The sequence below is a fragment of the Echinops telfairi genome, unplaced genomic scaffold, assembly GCF_000313985.2.
Source record: "Echinops telfairi isolate 266 unplaced genomic scaffold, ASM31398v2 ScPeMD7_70;HRSCAF=299, whole genome shotgun sequence".
Classification (NCBI taxonomy): Eukaryota; Metazoa; Chordata; class Mammalia; order Afrosoricida; family Tenrecidae; genus Echinops; species Echinops telfairi.
Genome location: NW_022103968.1, coordinates 17,449,932 through 17,467,250, shown reverse-complemented (window position 1 = coordinate 17,467,250; position 17,319 = coordinate 17,449,932). Strand labels below are relative to the sequence as shown.

The window sequence follows — 17,319 nt, the reverse complement described above, 5'->3', positions numbered from 1 at the left end:
TGGGGATGTCCTGCACTTCACTTTACCCACTGCCAGGTGGAAGCAGCTCACGCAGATCAAGGTGTAAGGTGGCTTGGCTGAGCCCTGGGACACACAGCCTGCATGTCTCCAAGTAGCCCCATCGCAAAGACGGTTAAACACAACACTTGTAAACACAACACTACCCCCAGACACCTGCTCCAGCCCCCGCTGATCAAAACTCATCTGCTGACAGCTGGATGTGGTCCCTGAAGAAAGTGATTGGAATGGATTTATCCATGGCCTTCCAGTCACGGCTTCTTCTCAGTCACCAGGATGCCCGGATGTGGGACAAGCCGGCTCATCACACTGAAGGAGAGGCTTCACTTCCTGCCTGCAATTGGAGTGGCCTCTTGGTCCTAACTACAAATGTCCTGAATTTGCTACGTTTCCCTTCTGGGGCCAGCCCTGGAGGTGTCTGGCAATAATAAGATGCTAGCATAACCCACTGGACCACTCTCCTCTTCCCTCCTGTTCCCTACTCCTACCACTCCAAAGATGGTGAGAGAGGGGGTGATTACCACATACAGTTTGGGGAGACCAGTCCCTGCAGAAGGACATCATGCTCGATAAAGTGGAGGGGCAGCGAAGGAGGGGAAGGCCCTCAATGAGATGGAGCAACTGCATCAATCGGCTCAGACATAGGAGCAATTGCGAGGATGGCAGGGGACTGGTTAGTGTTTGTTGTGCTTAGGGTCGCTGCGGGTCAGAGCTGGATGTCCCCTAACATCACCAGGAACTGGGCGCGTTGGTTGACAGGGCAGGGAGAACGCTGGCCGAGTCAATGGCTCACCTCCGTCTATTCATCACCCACTGTGGCCAGACCCAGATGCGGACCAGACTGACCCAGGGCTTCTGGGTCTCCTAATCGCTTTTCTCCAAGCCCCACCCCTGTTTGTAGTTTTAACAAAAGCTCTAATTTACAGGGGGTGGGGTGGGGTGAGGGATCTTCTGACATTTTAAAGCTTGGCTGCCTTTATTTGAAAATTCAAAGTTGACAAACCGGACAGAGGTCTGGATTGAAATGCACCTGCAGGTCATGGGTGTCCCCTGGGTGTGTGACAGTGTAGGTGTGGATTACCCAAGACAAGAAGCAAGGTAGGCTCGGGCTTATGTGTGCTTATATGTAAATCTGCAACGGACAGTTTCGTGCTTCTTCACCTCATCCAAGGTGCAGCTTCTAGGTCAGGCTGCCACCTGTATCACTCCCTACCCAGCAGCACCTTCCTTCACCAGCAGTCTCCTTTCCGATTGATAATCCCTGGGACATGGAATAAACCAGGTAGGCAGGGACTTACTTGTGCTTACTCACTAATCTGTAGTGAGTGATTTCACGTGGGATGTCTAAAAGCCATGTGAAATTATGCACTATTGGTCAATGAGCAAGCACAATAAGCCTGTGCTTACCTAGCTGACGGGGTACCCTGTCCCAGATGGTATACATAGATCTTACATATGGTTACTTAAATTCAATTTCAGGAATGATGAGGGTAACGAATGTACAAATGTGTTTTATACAATTGATGTATGTATGGATTGTGATAAGAGTTGTATGAGCCCCCAATAAAATGGTTAAATAAATAAATTCTACCGTAATTGCAAAAAAAAAAAAATTCAATTTCAAGTGAGATTTAAGGGATTCCTGTTCCTCTACAGCAGTGGTTCTCAACCTTCCTAACTTTAATACAGTTCCTCATGTTGTGGTGACACCCCCAACCATAAAATTATTTTCGTTGCTACTTCATCATTGTCATTTTGCTACTGTTGTAAATTGGGCGATCCCTGTGAAAGGGTCGTTTGACCCACACCTTGAGAACTGCCGCTCTATGGTCTTTGCTTCTATGCCCAATGGAAGACTGACTTGGCCATGAAGACTACCCCCTACCCCTCCTCAACTCACCTTACCAATCCCTACCATCCAGTTGATTATGACTCATAGCAACCCTGTTATAACAGAGTCTAACTGACTGAGTTCTTAACGGGAGTTAGAAAGTCTCATCTCTCTCCCGAGGAGCTGCTGGTGGGTTTGAACTGCTGACCTTGTGCTTAGCAGCCCACTACGTGACCAGGGCTCCTCACCTGACCAGAACCACCACCCTGACCTGCCATCTTGTTAGCTAACTTCTCTCCGGTAAAGCCTTGTGTTCTGCAGGAAACTGGAAGCCCCTGAAGGGCAAGAACAAGGCTTTCTACTCTGTGTACTACCCCAGCTGCTCCTAATTCTGGAGGCTCTGCTCATGTGGATTACTGATAACATCACACGGAATTTACTGTTCATGCTGTCAGGAGAGATTAGTCCCTGCAGAAGGACGTCATGCTTGGTTGCATAGTAAGCACTCAATTCTTTAGCACGGCCTTTTTTTCTTTTCTTTTTTTCAAATTTTCATAGTTGATTCCTTACTGCTTTTCAGCAAGCCCTCTGACATAAAGCGCCTCCCAAACAGACATCACCTCCAGGTCTGTCCGGTTTCGGGTGATTCCTTCCCTCTTCGGGACACAGTCCCCCCAGGGATGCTAAATCCTCCACCAAGACCTTTAGAGAACTCATGTTTTAAGATCAAGTCCGAGAACGAGAACGAGGCCCACAGCTTGCCAGTGGCGCGACCTTGAATAATTGCTGAGATTCAATCTCTTCTCCGGATTATTTAGGATTACCATCAAATGATCAGCATGGTACCAGGCACAGAGGACAACAGAAATACTGCCATCTGCTAATCGCCTGAGTTTCAGCTTTGTGCCACATTAAACAAAGGAAAACAAAAAAGTAGCAATGTCTAGCCATTTCCATCACAAAGGTCCTCCTTCCTTCTGTGCCCCATGGTTTGTGCCAAGCGCACATCCTAAGAGGGGCGACTGCACAAGACCTTCTGGCCTGACCGTGGCCCCTGCTGCTGCCTTCATCCTGGAAAGCAGTTTGCAAATCTGCTGCCAATTTCTGAGGCAGTGCGTCAGAAATGATCAAGAGCAAATGCACGCCCTGCCTTGGCAGACTTCTCTGGTCAACCACTTCACCACTGAGCCTCAGTTTCTTTATTTGTAAGATTGGGATCGAAGCACTTGCTTGGGGGACGGGGGTCGGGGGAGATGATGCGTGTAGAATATTTACCACTGCATCTAAGTGCTCGCTTATAAATAAGCGCAGATAACGTTCCAGATATTTCCAGCACATTATTTGTTTTGCGGGAGCCAATTAACTCCCTACCAGTTTCACAGCGTGGTGTAATTTGCCAGTGCCACATCAAACGCACAGATGCGCTTCACCTCTTGCGAGGGGAACTCTATCCATTTGCTGACTTGTGCATGTTCCATTTGGCTAGCATTTCCTGGATGGGGTGTCAAAAGATGTTGCTTCTGACTTAGACTCTTTCATCGATTTACTATTCATGCCCGGGTAATCCTCTTCCCTGTTTACCGTGTGTGGCTGAAAATTATAGGAGATTCCTAATTTTCCTTCCATGGTTAAATGTTTCTGTCCTAAATAAGTAATGGAAAAATCAAATACCAGCCAGTTACATAACACTTTTGAATTTAAGAAATGCATAATTTCATCTTCAAAGGAACACTGTAGAATATGGCGGGGGAGATGATGTTCTCCAAAATCATTTGACAAGAGCAAAATCATAGATTCCCTGGTTAATTTGGCCTGCCATCCCATTTTCAGAAAGAAAAAAATTACCCAGCACCCCCCTTGGCAATTCAAAACTTTTATACTGTGTGTCAACCATAATCCAGGTTAATAGGTAGCTTGCTTTTAGAGCTGTGCCCCTCCCCTGAATCGTTCCAGGGTCCTCCCCCAGAGGCACCCACTTTAGGGGACTCTGATCCAGATCTATCTCCAATAGAGCCAGAACTCATCTGGATTTTCCAATCCCTAAACCAGATTTTCTTTCTGCTTATTACTTAAAAGCAAATATATATACCGTATATACTCATGTATAAGCTGAGTTTTTCAGCACATTTTTAAATGCAGTTTTTGTGGTAAAATTAGGTGCCTCGGCTTATATTGGGGTTGGCTTATACTTGAGTATATACGGTGTTTTATAATTGTTTTAAAAGGCTCTGCTTGTGAGTGCTGTGGGCTAAATATTGGGGGTTCGAGCTTACCAGAGGTGCCTCAGAAGAAAGGCCTGGCATGCCTCTGAGAGGTCACCCCAAACCAGACCAAACTCACCACCATGGAGTCAATGCCAACACATAGCGCCCCCATTGGAAAGGGCAGCCTTGGCATGGCAGGTTTCAGAGACTGTAACTCTTCACCGGACCACAAAGCCTTGTCTGTCTCCCTCAGAGCCGCTGGTGGTTTCACACTGCTGACCTCGAGGTGAGCCCCACAGACGTGTAACCACTATGCCACCAGGGCTCCTGAAAGGTCCCACACAGCCTGGAAAACCCTTTGGAGTTAAGTCTGCTTAACTCTGATGGGTGAGGTTAGCCTTCTCCCATTGGCGGATTACCTTTCAGCTCCTGGAGGAGTATCTCGGACGGGTATGGGCCACACTTTTTTCCTAAGCCATGAGTCGTGCACTGGAGCCCTGGTGGCCTAGTGGTTATGTGTTGAGTTGCTAGCCACAAGGTCAGTAGTTCGAAAACACCAGCCGCTCTGTGGGAGGTAGATGAGTTTTTCTCCTCCTATGAAGAATGACAACCTTGGAAACCCACAGGGGCAGTTCTACCCTGTCCTATGGGTTCTCTATGAGTTGGCATTGACACGATGGCAGTGAGTTTGGGGTTTTCTTTGGGGGGGTGGGGGGTAATCAAACACTGGTTTATACTTCAGATGTGTTCAGAAGTGTTTCACTTGCTCCATGTGATGTGTAAAATGTGGGCACTTCCACAATATAGAATCCAGACATGACGGATGGAAAACGAATCAGAGGTCTGCCAACAATACATGTCGGGTTGATAACACAAGGTCAGCAGTTTGAAACCACCTGTGGCTTCTTGGGGGTAGGAATGAGTCTTTCTCCTCCTGTGAAGATTTAGTCTCAGAAACCCACTGGGCTAATTCTCCTCTGTCCTGGGGTCACTATGAGTCAGCATCCACTCGATGGCAGTGGTCTCCAGAGACTGAGTAGTTTCACAAGTCATCTGCTGTGGTGCCAGGAAGGAATGTTCGGGCGGGCGGCAGGAGCTGATGATGGGAAGGGTACGTGCACCAGGAAGGGCACCATGAGGAAAACATCTCAGAGGAAGCCAGAAGGGATGAAGCACAACCTTCGGATGCAGCAGAGAAGTCAAAGCAGCTGGGAAATGATGGTTGTGGGGGTCAGTCAGGTTCATGGCCAAATCATGCACTCAGAGAGCATGGGCACCCTTGAACTCAGCGCCATTTCCAGGGGCGCACTCTTGTCAGGCTGAGTTTGAGGGTTTCTGAAGGATTCACTGATGGCATCCGTACTTTGATCACATAAATACTGAATTATCAAAGAAGTTAAACCAGTCTTTTTTGAGCAAGGAACATAACAAGTAGAGCAGCTCTGGTGGGGCAGTGGGATACATGTTGGGCTTCGAACCAGTCAGCAGTTCCAGCGCACTAGCCACTCGTTGGGAGAAAGACGAGTAAATCCCATCAAGATTCACTGCCTTGGAAATCCACCCTCCATCGAGCGTTGCTGTGAGCTGGAATCAACTGCATGGCAGCGAGTTTGGTTTGGGGTTTTTTGTTTGTGTTTTTTTAGAAGAAGTGGGAATTTTTTCAAACACCTCAGTGCATACTTCACTAAACTTAAGAATGTAAAACTGACAAAAAACAAGGACACTTCAGAGGTTCAAAGACTATCTGTAGTGTCAATACTTGCTAGATAAAAGGGCAGCCATGTGGATGTATGTCGACGACATCTCCCGTTCAGAATGCTCAACTGCTCCGTGAAGTGTAAAGGGGTGGGGGCAGTCATAGCAACCCTGGGGGTGCACTAGTAGTTACGTGTTGGTAACCACAAGGTCAGTAGTTCGAAACCCCCCCATTGCTCCTCAGGAGAAAGACATGATTGCCTAGTCCCATGCTTAGACTGTGAGTCTCAGAAACTCACAGGGGTAGACCGACCCTGTTGTGTAGGGTCCGCTGAGTCAGAATCAACTCAGGGGAGTGAGTTTCCATCAGGAGGAGAAGCCTGCAGCGCTGGGGGTGAACTTCTCCACTTTCTTGTAAGCATTTGAATGAAGTTTAATGTAAAGTCAAAGGAGAACGACTGCTTTTCTAATGAATCGTGTGGTGGGCACAGGTTAGCAACAAATGCGAGATGTCACGAGTCTTTTCATTTGTTGGTTTATTAAAATAAAACTACAGTTCTGTGGTTCGCACAATACATACAACAGGCACAAAAATCAGCCGACATTTCCAAAGAGGTTTCGCTCACAAAATCCCACAGCGTTATTTTACAGTACTGTACAGTCACCTTTTACAACCTCGCATTTCTCTGTACAGTGGGCAGGCAGCTTGAACCCTTTTCCATTGAGGCATTTCAGAGCTGTGGTTGCTTAGAGAGATCAAAGTGTTCTTTCAAATACAATCATTAGTTCATATTAAACAGCCAGACGGCAAGTCTCCAGTTCCTCAGCAGTGTTTTAAAAGACTGACAGAATTCCCAAAGAACCCCAGATTACATCTTAGAAGCCTCAGTGATGGAGAACTTTCATTTCTAAACACTAGGACTGTCTGTGGATCAAACTCTGCCATCAGCTATGTGCGGGCTTCGCCTGTCTCTGAACTCAAACCCTCATTCTTTGCTGTAGCTAATCCTTGGGGTGCTTCTGCTCCCTGCAGTGAAACCCCAGGAACCTGGCTGGCCAATCTTCCCATCACCGGGAAGGGCTCTGGCCACCTGTGTCACCACACTTCCGTGCTTTCTGGGTCCCAGGAAGAAGCAGGCATCTGCTCAACAGGCCTGCCATTTGATGGCACACGAACTCTGCCTCGGTGCCACCTGTCTGCTATTGCTCAGTGCCCTGGGGTTAACATGGTATTTGCCAACACTCTCCAAGGGGCACCAGCAAGAGGGAGGACAAGTCCTGGGTCCCGGCACAGCCTTGTGAAAGGCCAGCTTCACCAGGCTCCTCACCAGGCACCTGGAACCCTTGATGTGGCCCTCCATCACTGGGAGTTTCCAGGAAGCAGACTCCCTGGGGTCCAACTTACCTAATGGGCAACACTTTCACTACAAAACCCTGTGACCACCCGACAACTGCCGCCACCGCCCACCCCCCAGGGCACTGGTGTCCCCTGGGGCACGATGGGAAAGTATTCTTCCTCCGGGTCTTTGAAAATTGCACAAGCCAAGCTTCTGCTCTTTGCAATCCCCAAGTGCCCATTCTCCACTGGCCCCGTGGCTTTGGGGGACTGAATGGCTCCTCAAAGGCAGGCTCGGGGGCTTTGTGGGGACCGTTCGACACTCCTGCCCCAACCGTGTCTCCACCTTGGCTTCTCCTTACCTCTGAAGAGAGCCAGACTTCCGCCCCCTCTCCCGAATGACTTGGGATATTCTCATTAAAACAAACAAACAAACAAAACCCACCAGAATGTCGTTTCATATTGCTTATTAGTTCTGTTATTTTGTTTCCCTTCCTTTTCTACTGGAATCGCAGTTCCTTTCCCTGGAAGGCATGCATCTCCGTTTGCCAGAAATGGAAGACAGTAAACTATCGTAAGTTGTTGACAAGCACCTAGTTTGGTTACTCTTACAGAAAAGCCATCGCTTTGGGAGGAAACGATCTGTTAGCAAAGAGGAGCTCCAGGAGCCAACCCAGGTGGCAACTGGGCCACCTCGGGGTGTGACGCTCAGTCATGCAGCACCGGCGGGCGAGCCGTGCGAGTATTAACACAAGGGTCAGCTGGTCTGGGTGAGCATAACTTTGGTTGAGATTGCTCTTCCTTAAAAAACGGTTTTCAAAGCACCAGTTTGTTAGAAAAAGCGTGCATATTGATGCTCACAGTGACGTAAGAGTGGCGGGAGAGCTAGGGAGCTGGCTGCTGCATCCCCTGAAGCATCCCACGAGAGCGCTGGCAAACCAGCCGCGCCAGAGAAACCGTTGCTCCTCAGCCGGGGCCAGCACAGCAGCTCTGGCAGGAGAGACAGGGCAGTGGGGGCCGCTGGGAGGGGCACCCTGGGGAGGAAATCCCCAAAGGCAGAGCTCCAGCCTAGAGCAGTGGTTTTCCACTCTCTCTGGAAGCCTGGGAACATGGGCTGGTGTGGGGAGAAGACCCAAGCTCCAGTCAAGGCTGCTGCGACACAGTAATGCCCGGGGCGTGACTCGAGGCCCTGTGCGGAGGCAGAGCATATTATTTCAGACAGAGGATTGGAGCCAGGCGGGAGATAATTACAGGGGTAGAGCGTTATTGCTCTGAGGTTCAAGTGCGTCATTTCATTCCACATGCAGTCCCAACCACTAACCCTTCCTCTCCCGAGCACGTGGCTGATTTTCTTAGGTGATACGGTTAGTAGTTAAAACCCAAGCTTAGCAAAGTACAGATTTCATCCTCAGTACGCCTAGATTAAATTCCAAGAAGATATGCAACATTCATCGGGGGAAATTCTGAATTCCACAACGGCATGGAGTTAAGAGACAGCTGTTAAGAGAACATTTTCACATTACATGATCCTGAAGAAATCACCATGACTACCACAATGAAGTAATAATTATGCCCCTTGCTCACAGAAAGGAACCTACCTGTTATGAACACTTCTCTTTTTTCATAATAATTTGCCACTCTGTGGCACTGGATTTAGGTACATAACCTACAAGATTTTTTTAAAGAACCGTGGTTTTTCATCAAAGTTAAAAATCCAGAAATCTGACCGCTTGCCAGCCAGCCGGACCACCATGTGAGGCGCACAGGTTGTGTGCTGCACAACAGGCATGGGCACCAGGGCACCCAGATTGGGGAGGCAGCGTAAGCTATGTACCGAGGCTGGCAACCCCAGGTCGGGCGCCTAAGGCCAGAGCGACTGAGGCTAACAGTCTATCAGCCAAGCTCATCAAGCCAGGACAGTGGCTCTGCAGGTGGGGGATTTCCAGGACACAGCTGGCTCCTGGGAGAGTTAACACTTGAGTTGGGCCAGGGGCTAGCAGGGGACACAGACAGGAAACAGGAGTGCGGGGAGGGGGTCTCTGAATACTTGCTGGTCGTTTAAAACTCAGTGGCACTTTTCTGGGAGAGCAAAGGTTTCCAAGGCCCGCTCTCTGGCCAAAGCTGACCTTGACTCTGGCCAGCCAAATGTACTTCCCACTGAGAGCTGTTGGTTCACCAGGTCTTTCTTTCTGACCTAAACTGATGCTGTCTGCTGTCCTGTAACTCTTCAAAGACACTTGCTAGGCCGAAGGAGAGGGCAGCACAGGGGAAGGGGGGATGGCCCACCCCAGCCCGCACGTGGCTACAGAGCACATTGGGGTGGAAGGTGCTCCTGTGTAAACACAGCAGTAACTATTGGCAAAAGGAAAGCTGGGAAATGCTAAGCTGAGAAAACAAGAGCAAAACCGCAGTGACCAGCTGGCCCGATGGTTTTTCAAAGGAAGCACTAACCATTCATCAGGAGCGGGTCGTAGGAAGTGGCTGGCACAGCACCCGGTCTGATGCGTGAGTTGTCAGTGCCAGCATACTGTGTCCATCACAGTAATTAGTCCTTGAAAGTTGTACTTAAAGTGTAAATCTTTAATAACCCCCCAGATAATTTATGGAGACTTCACCTGGCCATCGACGGATTATGATTTGCACATGGAGGCTCGTGGGGCGGGGGTGGCTGGGGGTGGCGAAGGAGTCGAGTGTCATCTGTAGGCGGCTGTGTCACTGCCGAGCTGGGACACTCACAGAGCCACCGAGGGGAGAAGGCACTTGTCTTCCCGGAGGTCAGGTAGGGCCGGGCGGGGCCTGCCCAGTCGGCACCTTCAACCCTCAAGTAGGAGGCCAGCGCCTTCCTTCGAGGCAAGCATCCTGCGTCCTTGGCTTGCGGAGGTGTCGGGGCCACCTACAGCACCACGAAACTCAGAATGTATTCCAGGAGTTTTTGCCGGTGGGATTGAGGTAGGAAGGTGCTGCTTAGTTCTAACACAGACACGCGCTTCTGTTTGGTTTCTTTGAAAACCTACGGAGAAGGTTGAGATGATTAAGATCTGGCAACGAAATGGTAGATTCCTGCCGCCAACCGAGACAGCAGGGGCGCCGGGTCCCCCAGCTTGAAGTCCATGCCTGTATGGGTGTTGAGTGCGACAGGGCTTTATGAGTGTGGGGATGGGCTGTATTTTGGTGGGGAATAATTCAGGTTAGGGTGCTGCATTTTCAATTGCACGTGAGCATGAAATCACAAGTGTGCCTTCCAAGAGCCGCAAGTCCCTCCGTGAAACTCCGGTCCCAATGGCAGGTCATGACAGGTCAATGACCTCTGAGGTGACCCCTAGTAATACTGGTCCCAGCACAAGAAAACCGCTGAGAACTGCCCGGAGTCACCCACACCTCTGCCAGAGCCACAGCCCACTGCACACGCTGGCTCTTGCTCTAGACCAATGGTTCTCAACCTTCCTCATGCCGCAACCCTTTCATACAGTTCCTCATGTTGTGGTGACCCCCCCAACCATAAAATTATTTTCCTTGCTACTTCATCACTGTCATTTTGCTACTGTGATGAATCGGGCTACCTCTGTGAAAGGGTCGTTCCACTCCCAAAGGGATCGAGACCCACAGGTGGAGAACCGCTGCCCTAGACCAACAGCTTTCAGTTTGGGGATGAATGACTAGGAAGCCAGAGCATTCAGAAACCTTCAAGTGACTCTGGATTCAGTGGGCTTCCCCTGCAATCTCCCTTCCCTCCAACCTCCAGAAAGGCCTTTGAGATTGGCTGGCCGGGCAGACCCTGCTTCCCCTGGAGGCCACCTCATCTCAAAGGTGGCTCAAGCAGTAGACAGACACAGAGTAGATACAAGCTTTGATGCCCAAAGTGTTCGGTACCTACCCCAACATCCTTCAACATCTTCACGGCGTTCTTCACCAGACAGTACGTGGCACTCTCAGCTGCAGAGAGAGAGAGTCTGTCAAGGGTCAGGGAAACGCGGGGATCCCCATGGCCACGGCATGGGAGGCCAGGAAGAGGGTTCGTGCAGGCCGGCAGAGTGGCTCAAACTCTACTTCTGCTGCTGCTTCAAACCTACCATAAGCAGCCTCGGGGCTGCAGTGGGTTAAATTGCTAACCAAAATCTAGGTAGTTTGAATCCATCAACTGCTTCTTGAGAAAAAGATGAGGTAGTCTGTTTGGGTGGAGATTGACAGCAGTTTTACCTGTCTGGTCCTGTGGGGTTGCTAAGGTGCCCTAGTGATGCTTAGGCTTTAGACTACTAACAGAGACCTCAGTGGTTCAAACCTACCAGCCAGTCCTAGGAAGATGAGGCTGACTGCTCCTGTCAAGATCTGCAGTCCGAGAAGCTCTGTATGGGGCCACAGTGGGATTTGACGCCCTGGCAGTGGCTATGGTTTGGTTCTTATAGGTTGCTACTGACTCGGAACAATCATGAGTCTGGTGCAGGGTCAGGCAGAGTTACATTCTCTTGTACTTGGATCAGAATGACTGAGTCGAATCAAACTCATGGCGGTGCATTTGAGTCTTAAACCTATTTTATCATCTATTAAGAATAAAGAGAGGGAGAAAAAGAAGGAATGAGAGAGCAAGAAGGAAGGAGGAGAGAAGGGAACGGCCTGAAACATCCTCCCTGAGAGATCTGCAGAAATCTAATCCCAGACGCGAACATTAACTAGCTAAGTGACACCACGCGAGTCCTCTCCTCTTTATGGTCAGGTGATTGCGACAAACAGCACTGAGTGCTGCCCTGAAATGCTTCCACACTGCTGGAGGGAGTAATCAACTGATACAAGGACTTCAAAGTTCTTGTCCCTGTGAGCTGGCAGTTCCATGCACAGCTATAGCTCCAACACGAGTGAGTGCATACATAGGTTCATGCAGAGACACCGTCCAGCAAATCATAGCAGCACTAGCCACAGTAGCTCCACACCGCCAGGACCCAAAGATCCATGCAGAGAATGAATACATACAATGTGGTGCACAGTTAACCAGTGGAGTGCTGCTGCAGAGCGGCAAGAATGAATATGCTCCACGGACACGCAACAACAGAAGGAGTCCCACAACCAGTGCCTACGTGGAAGTGAAAGGTCCATATGCGTTCAGAACTGAGTCCAGTGTCCCTTAGCTAGTCAATGTGATATATAACTTATATAACACACAAAAAGCAGGCATGAAACATCAGTTATCGGGTTAGAAAGGGGCCCTGGTGGTCCAGAAGTTAAGTGCTCAGCTATAACTGCAAAGTTAGCAGTTCAAATTCACCCAGCCGCCCTGCTGAAAAAAGACCCGGAGAACAAACTACGCCCCTAAAGACCACAGCTCTGAAACGGCTGTGGGGCAGTTCTACTCTGTTCCACGGAGTTGCTATGGGTCAAAAGCGACCCAATGACTCTTCACCACACCACAACCATGCCAGAGGATAGGATGATTCTGTGTCTTTCCGGTTTTCTACAGTGAGCAGGTTTCTGTTATCAAAAGAAGTTATTTTAAAAAACAATGTGATGGTGACTAACGTACCGTACACAGCCACGTTCCTTTCTGTTCTGGTGATCATGTATTTGTGCAACTTCTGCAGGTACTCGGGCTCCGGCACGGGGCCGCTGAAGTTGTGCACAAAGATGGCAGCGGAGCTGTAGGTCTCCAGCAGAGGCCCGAGCAGCCTCTGTAAGAAGGTGATGAACTGCTGGTGCTCCTTGGATTGGCTCACCTGGGGATGTCAGGAGAGGCGATGAAGTCCCTGGGAAGGGATGCTTGAACAAAGCCCTCGGCCCCAAAGTGAGCAGCAGAAGCATCCTTTTACAGTCTGTGAGGCTCAGGGTCCTTGAACAGCGGCCGAGAAGAAACTTCCAGAATGGAATGGCATCACGGTGACCTATTGCAGTCACGGAGGTGGCTGATGCGGAGGCTAGACACGACAGGCTTTGAAGCCTGGTTTCAGCAGTCACTCGAGGGCTCCACACTGCGGACCTGGACCCCTGAGACCATCTCCGTTCTGCCCCAGCCCCCACCCTGGGACCTTCAGCTCACAGTCCAGCACTGTGGGGGAGGGTCTTGTCCACCCACAACACATAGTTCAGTCCAGCCCCAATTCCAAAGCTAACCATCATCACACCCAAAATAGAAAAAAGAGTTCCTAAACACCGTTGGGAACCTCTGCCAGCTCCCCCTGCCGGACATGTGTACACTAGGAGGGCTGCCCCACTACAGAGCGCCATCCACGAAAGGCACCCGGCCTGTGCTCTGTAGGGCTCATTAATACTAATTTCCGAAGATTGCAAATTAGACATCTCACTTTCTGAATCGGGGGAAATCGATTTTTTAAAACTCCATTTCTGCCCTCTGCAATTGGATTTCTGACATGAAAGCCGAGAGTATGAAATTTGGGCAGGTGGATAGAGGCGGGGCAGGGGCTGAGAGCGGTTCAGAGAGCAGCCAGCGGGCGGTGCACATCGCCAGGGCGATGGCAGCAGCATCGCCTCTTCTGTTGTCCCTGGTAACCCCTCCGGCTTTGTTGGTGGTGAAATGGAGACTGCCTGGCTAGGAGTGGGGGCCCATGTGGGTGAGCAGGTATCTAAGAGGGAGGCTCCCAAAGTTTGCAGCAAAGGGAATTTTTCCCGTGAACGTCTCTCAGCCCCATGTGCTCCTGCTTCTGTTCTAAGGATCAGTGACGTCACACTGGTGCCCCCCCTTTCATAAGTGCAGACCCCGGTTTCCGTCCTCTGAGCGGCTCGTTGACCTCCAGCAGCTTAGAAGTCACCGCTGTCCCAGTTTATGAAAACCTGATTTTGCGGCGAGGGAACCCTGCACAGATGCACAGCCCCGCCCCCACCCCACACCACCCCCGCTGAGTACCTTCAGGTAGCAATCTCGCTGCTCTTCCCCGAAATCACTGTCTTCATCTTCCTCGTCACTTCTCCAAGACAAAGGTTCCGGAAGTTTCTTGTCCCACTGCTGCTCAGCGAGACCAGGACTAACGTCTTCCTGGTCATCTTGCTATGCCAAGGAGATGACCGAGGGTAATGGATAGGCCCCTGCCCACAGGCAGCTGCCCTGCCGCGCTCCCCTCCCCTGCACTCCTCAGCCATCCCAGCACCTGCCCAGGTCCCCAGCCTCACTCATTCCAGGAGGCGCAGGGAGGAAGGGATGGGGGGAGGGGAGTTCTAAAGAGGTCTGCGAAACCATTCTGAGTGACACGGTCGTGGTGCGCTTGTGAACACCCACAGGACCCCGGGGTCTGCACCCCGGAGTGAGCTGAACGGAAGCCATGGACTTGACTGAATAGCAATGTATCCGCATGGACCTACGGTCCAGCGAGCTGTCTCTCCCGACGGAGAAAGCTCCGTGCACGTGGGCTGCAAGCAGAGGGAGCTATTACTCTTCCTCCCCGCTCCATCTGACCCTGACTGCCCGTCGGCCAAATGGGAAGTCGGCGAAGGTGGGCAGGCAAAGACCAGGACTCGACAGAAAAGGGAGCAAAGGACACTACCTGCTCCTCTTACCTCCGCCACGATGAGGATGCCGTACTGGATAAACTTGCCGACCGTGTCGTGGCAAACTTGGTAAAATGTCTGGCAGGGCTGAGAAGAGGCATTGGCATGGAAACGTCAGGGATCAAGCCGTTGTTTTGTGGAAGACCAGGGTGTGCAAGGTAGCTGCCAAACGCTCCCATCCACCAAGCACCATGACTCCCTCCTGGCAGAACCCACCTCGAGGTGCCCTCTGTCACTGCGGGACAGAGCACCTGGAGCAGCAGCCCGTCCAGGGTGCCCAAGCTCGTGTCTCTCTGCCACATGGAGCCGGGCACTGCAGGCTGCCCGTCAGGCCCTGGCACTTGTAGGGCCAGACCTCAGCAGGAGCCCCTGTTGGTAATCACCACACCCACAGGCACGGGTGTGGGAACCCAAGCTTGAACGACTCGAAGGAGACCCAGGACAAGGACTCGTCCATCTAAGGCAGTGGTTCTCAACCTTCCTCAGGCCGCCACCCTTTCATTCAGTTCCTCAGGTGGTGGTGACCCCCTCAACCATAACATTATGTCCGTTGCTACTTCATCACTGCATTTTTCTACTGTGATGAATCATCATGTAAATATCTGATAGGCAGGATGTATTTTCATTGTTACACATTGAACATAATTAAAGCATAGTGATTCATCACAAAAATAGTATGTAATTATATATTGTGAAATATTTATTTCTAGTGACAAATAAGTGAAAAATTGTCTTGAAGCATGATGTAGCATGGGTAACAGTCTTCACTCCAGGTATTCGGTATTCGTAGCTGGGTGTATCTGCACGTGGGCAGACCCGCCTGGAGACGGATAGAGGAGCGGTGTATCAGTTCCTAAGAGCATCGGAAATATGTGTTTTCCGATGGTCTCAGGCGACCCCTGTGAAAGGGTCGTTGGACCCCCAAAGGAGTCTCGATCCACAGGTTGAGAACCCCTGATCTAGGGAGTCCTAAATGAGCCCATCCCCCTCTCCACCCTGCTACCTTGTGTCTGTGCAAAACTGATTCCCCAGGCAGGATACAGGTATTCTAAAATGTCCTAACAGCCGTGCATGTAAATCAGAATTCAAATGACATCTGAATTCTGGTGGCTGACCGGAGGAGGGGCTGGGGGCTAGCCCTCTTCTGCCTCCTGTGCATGACTTCCTCGCCGATGAAGGCTTGTGCAGATGGCAACAGAAGTCAGTGTGGAACAGTCGTACAACTCTGCCAGAGTGGATGCCGGCTCACAGCCACCCTATAGGACTCACAGCAGAACTGCCCCTGCCGGCTTCCCACACTCTCACACTGTAGAAAGCCCGCCTCTCTTTTGCGGGGCGGCTGGTAGTCTCCAACGGCTGACCCTAGAAGCCCAACTCAAAACCACTCCGACACTGGGGCTCCCGTAACAGTCATAAAAGGGAAGTTAAAAACAATGTGGGGTTCATATTGGGGTTAAACTTCAGGTGCTGATGGCTGTCAGCTTCCTCGTTTGTAAAATTGGGGGGTGGGGGTAGTAAGGCTCTTACTGACTCATCTTCTGTGGTAGATATATAATCGTTTGTCAATTTGAGGATTAAGAGTGTAGGGGTGGAGTCTAGCTTGTCAATCAGATCAAAAGCCAATGAGGCCTCTGTGTGGGCATGGCCTTCTCCTGAGAATTCTGGGAAATCCAGTACTTCCTCCTTGGAGGTGGGAGACTCTGCTCACACCCTGGGAGACATAGCAGCTGACAAGACACATGGAACCACCCTGATGCAGAGACCCCTGCCAGCACTGAGATGTTTCCAATGACACTGGATCCAAGGACTTTCTACCCACTGGCCTGTGTGTGATCTTCTATATTCGGCATCACTGCGTGTGTTTCGTGAGTCTGAAGAGGACTTTGTAGAATAATATACATTGCTATTGGACATATGAGCTAGTACTGGACTCATGGACTTGATCTGGACTGGGCTGGGATGTTTTCTCAATGTTCAATTGCTCTTGTCTATAAATCTGTTTCTTATACACATATGTGTGTCCATGGATTGGTTTCTCTAGTCTACCCAGACTGACACATCTTCTGAGGTCCTATCTCCCATGGCGAACATGGGAACTCTTTATTAGCCTCCGACCCAGGGCCTTGTGACCACTAACTTATCAGCCGGTGGATCGGGCTGATAACATTGAGTCATCTGTTTGGGGACTCCCCTCGGGTTCCCTTCCGTGAAAGGCGACCTGAGGCAGAGATCCAGACAGCAAACCGGAAGAGGAAGTCCATGGCCCCCACCCAGCGGGGCCACCACTGGCCTGGTGGCCACTGAAGCTGTAAAGCTTCAAAGCCGAGGAAAAGACCACCGAGGGGGCTTGTGCCGTCCAGCAAAGAAGAGGCTGGAAGGACAGCGCGAAGCAGCACAAAGGGGAGCCACTTACGAGCGAGATGGTGCCTTCGTTCGAGAGCAGGTAGCACAGGCTGGTGGCCTTCTGCACCAGCTGCTCCTGGCTGATCAAGCTGGGAGGGGCGCCGGCCGGCCCCCTGGGGGAGCACCGCTTGTTCAGAACCGCGTACAAGCTGCAGGCTGTGGACATAAAAGCAGTAAGGCCCCTCGGTTCTCGCTCTCTGAGAAAAATCTCCAGCGGACGTGGATACCGTGGATTATTCGAACCAAGTTCTATGCATCAAAGATGGTGAGCTTCACGAGCAGGAGGAAATTGAAGCCAAAACACCCTTGATGCTCATTTCTCAGGATTCCATGTGGCTCTACCCGCT

The 17,319-nt window shown here is 50.7% G+C and overlaps 1 protein-coding gene across 2 annotated transcripts in view; it reads right to left on the bottom strand.

Annotated features, from left to right (window-relative positions):
• Positions 1-6,267: 6,267 nt before the first annotated feature.
• Positions 6,268-17,319, bottom strand: part of GPAM (glycerol-3-phosphate acyltransferase, mitochondrial) — a 67,491-nt gene continuing 56,439 nt past the window's right edge. For both annotated transcript variants that reach the window (XM_045291269.1, XM_004700926.2), the window contains exons 16-21: positions 16,983-17,128; positions 14,579-14,656; positions 13,932-14,072; positions 12,597-12,786; positions 10,959-11,017; positions 6,268-10,094 (exon numbers count right to left, since the gene is read on the bottom strand). In XM_045291269.1, coding sequence (XP_045147204.1) covers positions 9,978-10,094; positions 10,959-11,017; positions 12,597-12,786; positions 13,932-14,072; positions 14,579-14,656; positions 16,983-17,128 — 731 coding nt within the window. In that variant the 3' untranslated portion in view covers positions 6,268-9,977. The remainder of the gene's footprint in view (positions 10,095-10,958; positions 11,018-12,596; positions 12,787-13,931; positions 14,073-14,578; positions 14,657-16,982; positions 17,129-17,319) is intronic.